Source organism: Lissotriton vulgaris, chromosome 8 (genome assembly GCF_964263255.1).
Source record: "Lissotriton vulgaris chromosome 8, aLisVul1.2, whole genome shotgun sequence".
Taxonomy (NCBI): Eukaryota; Metazoa; Chordata; class Amphibia; order Caudata; family Salamandridae; genus Lissotriton; species Lissotriton vulgaris.
Genome location: NC_141696.1, coordinates 1,278,044,981 through 1,278,053,612, shown reverse-complemented (window position 1 = coordinate 1,278,053,612; position 8,632 = coordinate 1,278,044,981). Strand labels below are relative to the sequence as shown.

At 48.2% G+C, this 8,632-nt stretch overlaps 1 protein-coding gene across 1 annotated transcript in view; it reads right to left on the bottom strand.

Annotated features, from left to right (window-relative positions):
• Window positions 1-213: 213 nt before the first annotated feature.
• MICU2 (mitochondrial calcium uptake 2) overlaps window positions 214-8,632 on the bottom strand; it is a 112,296-nt gene continuing 103,877 nt past the window's right edge. Inside the window, exon 4 of the mRNA XM_086935200.1 lies at window positions 214-1,038. Within this exon, the coding sequence (XP_086791326.1) occupies window positions 934-1,038 (105 nt within the window). The 3' untranslated portion in view covers window positions 214-933. The remainder of the gene's footprint in view (window positions 1,039-8,632) is intronic.

Below are 8,632 nucleotides of genomic sequence, written 5' to 3'. Positions count from 1 at the left end.
TTTGTCTTATCAATAAATTTCTCCTCCCTTTTCACTAAATACGTTTCAATGCTCCGAGTATGGTGAGTGCAGATGGTTATAGATTCAGCTTTGGAGGGGAACATGCATTAAAATGATCAAAGAGTAGAGGCCCTCATTCCACCTCTCCATGCATATAACCCAGAATTGAATCTAGAACAGTGTAGATTCAATTCAATAAAGAACCACTCAATCTTCATGGTTATAACTTTATTAGTACACTTCGGATGAGGAATCAAAAAATAGAAGCTTGCAAGCTAGAAACGGTGCTATATAAACAAAAGTAGTTTCCTGGCACCCTTTTGGGCATATGTAAACATTAAAGGATCATCCATTCAACAAACTGTTGCAACATCACTGTTACTATGACACTCTATAGCTACAGTTCTTTAGGGCTAGAGAGGAAAATATGTTCATTGAGTCCCTCTGCTCCATACCATGAAGTCTGTCTCCTCCAGAAAGGACACACCTCGGAGATGTCTTCATAGTTCCAGTTTAGGACGTCAGGAAACCACACTTAACCCATGCAGTAAACAGAAGACCACCATGCATGCATATTACAACAATTACACCAGCATTTCCAGATAAAAGCAGACGCTTCATGCAGTTTGTCCAGCCCACTGCCATACAAAATATTTCCATAATAAATTTGTAAACATTACGTTTCTAGTAAAACTGCACTTGCGTTTTTGTTTCCCAGAAAATCATTGTTAAACTCATACAAAAAAAGAACACATTTCCACGATTACATAGGAAAAGACAATGTGATTACTGTAAAACAATACTGTAATTTTTTTATCAAGCATAAAACCCAGAGGCAACCAGTTACAAAAATACATAAAATAAACCCAGAACGAGCTTTTTGGCACTGCTTTAAGGCACGGGACGGGCAATGCCCTTTGGCAGAAAGGACCTTTAAAAAGGACTCTTCCCCGCTTGCTTCCAGGCCTCTTTTGCTCCTTTGATAGTTTCTCTTTTCACGCATTTCCAGTAGCCTGGCATTCCTTGCTGTTGCGGGACCTGCAGGAGAGACCACACAGGTTACTTCACGAGACACACAGATAGCTCGAGTTGCTTACATGTTTATAACACTTAAGTGCATTCTAACAAACAATAAACCACATTTTGTAGCAAGTGGTCAAATGAGCGACCTGTTAGGCCACAGTGGCAAAGTAGGAGGCCCACATTTACGCATGTGCAAAAAGAGATGGGAGAGGGCACTCTAGCTCATGTAAATGTAAATGTATAGGCATTTATATAGCGCACTACTTACCCATAGGGTCCCAAGGCGCTTCGACCGCTGCAAAACCCTTCCTGGCTTCCCTGAGAGATGGTCCCTTAATGGGTATCTCCAGGTTGAGACCAGGCATCCCCGGCGGTCTGGTGGGGCCGTTAGTGAAGATGAGGCAAGCTAATGCCCAGAGTTGCCGAGTGTGAACGCTGATCAGAGTGGGCACCGAGGCGAGAGAATTATCGAGTCCGCTGACCCTGGTCCAGAAACCTGCCGCACCGAGAATCGAACCCTGATCCCGGGCCGTCCTCTGCTCTCGGGTCTGCCGCCTCTAACCAGTGAGCCACACTACTTCACTTCACTTCACTAGCCACTCACAAACAATTTCCAGGGGAGCAAAAAGTGTACCTGTCGTGTGATTGAAGGCCACATCGATGGCAGGTGGTGTGGAGGGTGCAAGGTGGGAATAGGAGAAGCGAAATATATACATATTAAGGCTGAATTGCACATTATGGATCAAGAAAACCTGGGATCAATCTCGGCTTCCCCACTTGACCAAATTGTATGTTCCTAGACAATTGCTTTATTTCAATTTACCTTCCTTTTCTTCACTATCACATATAAGAGGACCTCGAAATACATTACTGTAGGATGTAAACTGTATGAAACCTTGTTTGCGTTTTATTTGCTAAACTATAAAGTGAATGAATTAATGAATAACACATTTCTACCACGCACGGCTACTCGCAAAAAGTCATCCATGGATAATAGGAGCCCTTACCACTCAGACGGTAAACTGAACAACTGACTTCCCTCTTAGTTCACTATTTGCAGTGCTGTCAGAGCGGAGGGGAAGCATGAATGTTTCTAGATTCATCTTTGCAAACTATCACTTTAAAGAAAAACTTCTCAATGCACTGATATATTCTAATGTACTAAAACGAAACACTTCTGCATGTTAGTGAAATACACTTTTTGAATTTTGAAGAGACTATCAGATTTTCACAGTTGCAACATGTCTTTAACCACATGCGTGCGAGCGGAATTCCGCTCGCACGCTCAGATTTTCTAAATCCCATTATTCATGACGAGCTGGGCTCGGCATCAGCGTGCGAGGAGGCTACGCCATGACGAGCCCAGCTCGTCATGAGCCTGGAAGGGGCTAAATATGAAGGGGTTCCTAAATTTAAATGATGCACGACACCTTAATTACTTAACATAAGGTCTACAGCGGGGAGCCGGGAAGGACGATAATATCCTTACCGTGAAGAATACCCCTGCCGCAGTGCCCTGGGAATATTTTTCTACTCTCTCTAAAAGTGGTAAGGGCTGGGAGTTCCAAGACTAACCAATATCCGGGTAAAACCGTGAGTTTTTTATCACCATACACATTCCCACGGTTAGGGTACGCCTTAGGGTGCGTATACCGCCGGGGATTTCCATTAATTCCTTTTTGGTCCTGATGAAAGCTTGGCTGAAATAGCAATTCCAAAGCAGAAACATGTCGACCTTTTTATTCACATAGGACATATTTGACTCAATTGTTGGTCAATAATGTCCGTTCACTAATTTTTAACAATGTTGGCCTGACTCTCTATTAAAAAGTTTTTTATTGGAGTACAGTCCACCATTTTTTATTTCACTTATCACAAACACTGTCACCTCACAATTTGTTGATACCAGCTCCGCTGTAACACAGGCGTGGTAGCATACCTGGGAGACACTTTGTCTCCCGGGTAAAAACCCTATGATGAAGCATGTCATCAACCATGTTGATGAGTGAGGGTTTTATTAAAAAATACTAAATACTTCCTAGTTTAGTATTATCCTCTTGTGTGTAGAGTAACATAGTTAAAACAGCGTTCTTGTGTTTTTTGTCCAGCAATTTCCATCTGGGACATATTTAACGCCTGTTATCAGGTCTTGTCACTCCACCGTTGTTTCTAAGTATTCAACAGTTAGAACAGGCAATTTGTCAGACAGTGCCTCAAGACCCTCACAGGTGATGCACCCGGGCTCTACAAACCCTGATTGATTGAATGAATATATCAAGTAAAATGCAAAAGAGGTGAGCTTTAGAAAGAATAGTGCAGACACAGAACATGGACATAAAAGCAGTTGACCTACTTAACTTTACAAATAAAACTATTGGCGCTTAGTCACTGCTCACTTAGATCTCTGACTGCCTGTAATATCTGGTAGTACTCCAAGCAGTGGCTCCAACTGACATCTTGTAAACAGCTTTGAATGTAGGAAGTGAATAAAAGGGCTTATAGGGAATTGGAAGTATGACCAGGAAATGGGAGACCGATTAGCACAAAAAAGACTCGCATGAGCTTTTCAAAAACTAAAGGGTAGTAGTGCATTAATATTTATTACTGAAACAAACAAAAGTTCAGTTCTGAAAAAATGTGTTCAGTTTTAAAAAAACAGAAGTGGATACAAGTGCCCAAACTTTCATAACCTTTAGCAAAATGGGTGCTCCAACTGTCCCCAGTAGTGGATACAAGGCCATTTTTTTCAGTGGTTTACAGGCTTCTTGACCATTCTCTTCAGGATCCCAGCAAAAAGTCCGGGTCCAATATGTACTGTAGGTTTTCTCGAAGGCAGCACAGCTCACTGTCCCTGGGACACTCCCCTGCTTCCTGGACCCGGGAAGAGTTTGGCATAGCACTGGCTTTCTAGAATTTCCTGAATCCGTCCGGGGCTCCCTTTTCTCCTTGTGGTGCTCAGGGTATCAGCTCTCCTGGCCCTGAGAATGGCTCTTAGAGAAATTCTTGACCCTTTCAGAAGAGGACTATGGTGTGGTTAACTTTTTCTGTGAAGGTCTCTTTTTTCCTTTAGGGTTCATGTCCGCATTCTGATTTTAGATGGGTGGTGGGAACCGATCCCTAAAACATTTTCACATAGCTTTCCAACTGTGTGAAAATGACAGGTGGCCCTGCATGTGTTTATGCTGCACAGCTCTTTCCCTCACAACTACCTGATCAGTAAAGGGATAGAGGATCCTAGCAATGTGAGCTCCTGTAGTCATACTTTCTTGTTCGACTGATGGTGGACTAACAAAATGGAAAGGGGCGACCACTCGGTCCCCCCGAACGTATGGTTGGGTGCCCCGATCCTCCCGGGAAACCATTTTGGGCGGGGGCGTGTCTCGGCTGGTATGCCCGAAGCGCCGTAGCCGGGGCGCGCCCTTTCCCGCCCAAGAGGGGTTGTCCTAGACACTTACACCGAGACCACGCCCAGGAGGCGTACCGGAGGAGGGTACACGCCCTCCTGCAGAAGAATAAATAGAGCGGGAATCCGAAGAAGCGTCCTCTTGTTCCTGAGCTCTGAAGGCTGCACCCACTCGTTGCTCGTGAGCCCTCGACGGAACAAGCAGCAATTTTGAGAACTTTTAATTCTTGTATTTTTCTTTCAGTTACTCGAGGCGAAGATCCAGGACCTTGTGATCGTCTAGGAGCGGATAATCCAAACCATGGCTGGCAAGAAACCAGGAAAGAGTTCCGAGACGGATAAGGTGCTACGCATGTTGGTGAACCGGATGGCGGGCATGGAGCGGAAACTCGATCAAGTCCCATCCATCGGTCGAGGTTTGGCGGAGGTCAAAAAACAACTGGCTGCGCTGAGCAATCCTGGTAACCCTAAGAAGGTAATAGGCCCGGCCTTGCCGGGAATTATCCCCGAGGGTAGAGGGAAGCGGGTCAAAACAAGGGCGGTTTCGGGGGAGGTTCCTATCCCGGAGGTTCCGGTCCCAGAAGTACCCCCGGCCACCCCTGTCACGCCGGTAGACAACCCGGCACCAATCCCAGATGGGGGTCAACCGATCCCAGTAGTGATTACCCCTGCGAACGGTGATGATATGCCTCCCGAATTGGCCACCCAGTTGGCCGCATGGCTCAATGGTAAGGGAGGGGGTGTCAAGGCACCCGGAGACACGGCCGAAGAGGCCAAGCTACTAATCCGGCAATTGCGGCAGTCGAGAGATACCGCAAGGGCGAATCTTCCTCTTGTTTCCCCACAGGTTACACCAGTAGGACCTGCAGTTGGTCTCGAGAAAACGGCGGGAACGACGACCGAACCGGGTAAGCTCGCTTTGCCAGTGGCTGGGGAGGGCTCATTACCCTCAAGGCGGGAGAGGGTGGCACAGCACATCCCTATGGCGACAAAAGAGTTAATATGGGGAGACAAGTATATCAATATGTTTTCTTTATTAACGGACCATCGCGAGATGGAGTATGCTAAAACCCAGAAAGATTTGTGGCACTCGAGCGTGTGGCGCGCCAAGATGGCGGAATTCAGGGTGGATGAAACGATAACGAATTGGGCGAAGGCCTTTGCAATGTCTACTGCAGTTATGGGGGAACGTAAACCCGAGGTGTTAACTGAATTGTCTTGCTATCAAACTCGTATTATGGATTTTTATGCAATGTATGAGGGAGAGGAATGGAAAGGTTACGACATGAAATTTCGTAAAGCGAAAGAATATGATGCCTCTCTGACATGGGACTGCCTCGACTCGGTCTCATGGCATAAGCAACTCCTGCCAGGGGCGGCAGGTACGTCCTCGCCAGGTGGGAGTGGGTCGGGGGTCGTCCGCCGAAAACCCGCGGTGCCCTTTCGAGCAGGCACGGGTAGCGATCACCAGCCGAAAACCGGCAGGAATGGTGGCAAGCGGGGGGTCTGTTGGGGCTTTAATCGAGGCAACTGTAACAGACCGCAAGGAACATGTAGGTTCAAACATGTGTGTGCGGGCTGTGGGAATTCCTCGCACCCGGAGAGTTCATGCAGATCAAAGAATAACGGGGCGGGAGGAAAAGGAGGGTCCAAGCAGGAGTAAGGTAGAACGTTGTGACCAACTGCCTACACCCGTTGATCTCATGGCTATGACTCCTTGGTTAAACGAATACCCTGATCATGTCTCTGCTGGGGTGTTGAGGAAGGGATTCTTGTACGGCTTCCACATCCCGGCGGGGGATTTTCTAGGGAAATCCTATTGTAAAAACCAGTTATCGGCGCAACACAATTCAAGTGTGGTAGAGAGAAAAATCGCACAAGAGGTTAGCTTAGTGCGAGTGGCAGGGCCTTTTCGTCACCCACCAGTGGCGGATTTCATCTGTTCCCCGTTGGGGGTTGTCCCGAAGAAAGACCCGGGGGAGTTTAGACTTATTCATAACCTGTCTGCTCCAAGGGGTTCCTCGGTGAACGAGGCCATTGACCCAGAAGTCTGTTCGGTGCAGTACGCATCATTCGATGAGGCCGTGGCCATGTTGAATCGCCTGGGCCCCGGGGCGCTGATGGCGAAATCAGATATCGAGTCGGCGTTCCGGTTGCTCCCGGTACACCCGCTGGATCAGCGTTTGCTGGGTTTAGCATTCCAGAGGAGTTATTACATGGATAAATGTATGCCTATGGGTTGCTCCATTTCCTGTGCATATTTCGAAATGTTCAGTTGTTTTTTAGAGTGGGCATTCACCAAGGCCACAGGGCACAGGCATGTTATGCATTATCTCAATGACTTCCTGTTTTTGGGGGCGGCCGGCGATTCGAAATGTGCGCAGGCGCTCCATGACTTCTGCATCCTCATGGAGGAGTTTGGAGTCCCATTGGCTCCAGGTAAGACGGTTGGACCATCTACTTCACTGGAGTTTCTGGGAATTGAGCTCGATTCTGTGGAGGGATGTTTCCGTTTGCCATTGGGTAAGGTGGCCAAAATTAGGGCTTCATTGCAGCTATGCCTCAGTAAGGAGAAAGTGACCCTGCACCAGTTGCAGCAAACAGTGGGTCAGCTTAACTTTGCCTTGAGAGTGATACCTATGGCCCGCCCCTTCTCTCGCTCTATTGCACAAGCTATGGTTGGCCTCAAAGAAGGACACCACCGTACGAGACTGTCTGCAGAGGTTCGCCAGGATATGCGCATTTGGTTAGCATTTCTGGCGGACTTCAACGGTCGAGTAGTGTGGAACAAGCCGCCGGCGTCTTCAGACGAGCTAGGTCTATGGACTGACTCGGCGGGGAGCGTGGGATTTGGTGCCATTTTTGGTAATCGATGGTCGGCGCAACCATGGCCGACGTGGTGGCACTCCAGCGGTCTCACAAGAAACATTGGGTTCCTGGAGCTATTCCCCATTAGGGTTGCTCTGATGGCATGGCCAGACGATTTCAGAGACCGCTCAGTTGTGTTTTGGTCTGATAATATGACTGTTGTCGAATGCATTAACCAACAGACAGCACGCTGCAGATGGATCTTGAGATTGTTGAAAGAGGTTGTGCTGCTTTGCATGAGACTGAATGTACAATTCAGGGCGAGACATGTGCCGGGTGTACTGAATCATGCGGCTGATGCACTCTCTCGTTCACATATGCAGGCGTTCAGGGGTTATCTACCGACAGCGGACCTAGAGGCGGCACCATTCCCCGAAGCACTTTGGCTAATCGGTGCCCCGGATTACAAGACCTCGTGGCAGCAAGCTTAGCCCCCAGGACAAGAAAGGCATACGAAGGAGCGTTTCGTTCCTATTGCTCATTTTTGGGTCCGGCAGGGAATCAGAGCTGGGGTCAGGAGGAATCCTTCCTGGGGTTCCTGGTAGCATTGCACATGGAAGGCCGTTCAGCGGCAACGGCCAATAGACATAGGGCGGCCATTTCATTCATGGCGCAGGCGCATGGTATAAAAGACCCAACGGGTTCCTTTTTGGTGAAAAAAGCCCTTCGCGGCTGGCAGCGCCTCGAGGGTCGCAAGCAAGATGAAAGGCGCCCGATTGGCTTACATAGGTTGTCCTTACTCATAGCGAAACTAGACGAGACATGCTCCTCCCAATTCAAAGCAGTTCTGTTCCGGGCAGCTTTCGCATTAGCGTTCCATGGGGCTATGCGTGTGAGTGAATTGGTCGCAAGGAACAAGAAAGATGTGGAGGGAGGCTTGTGCAGGGATCACGTCCAAATTAGGGGTGATTCGATGGTGGTCACGATAGCCAGGTCCAAGACCGACCAAGGGGTTATGGGAAATAGTGTTGTTGTGCAGCGCACGCGAGGGTCCCCCACGTGCCCGATAATGTGTATAGAAGAATACTTGGCACTGAGAGCGGCTACGTGGGGGGGGAGTTTGCTGAGGCACAACGATGGCACCCCACTGACGAGGTTTCAGTTCCAGAGGGTACTAGCACTGACAATCGCTGCGGCGGGCATGGACCCGTGCGATTTTGGGACCCACTCCTTTAGGATAGGGGCTGCTACTGAAGCTACAGCTAGGGGTCAGAGTGCGGACGAAGTAAAACAGTTGGGGCGATGGTCCTCGAATTGCTTCAGAAGGTATGTGCGATTGCACATGTTGTGAAGATCAATTGACATGTCATGCACTCACGCTTCTTGTCTTTTGTTTGA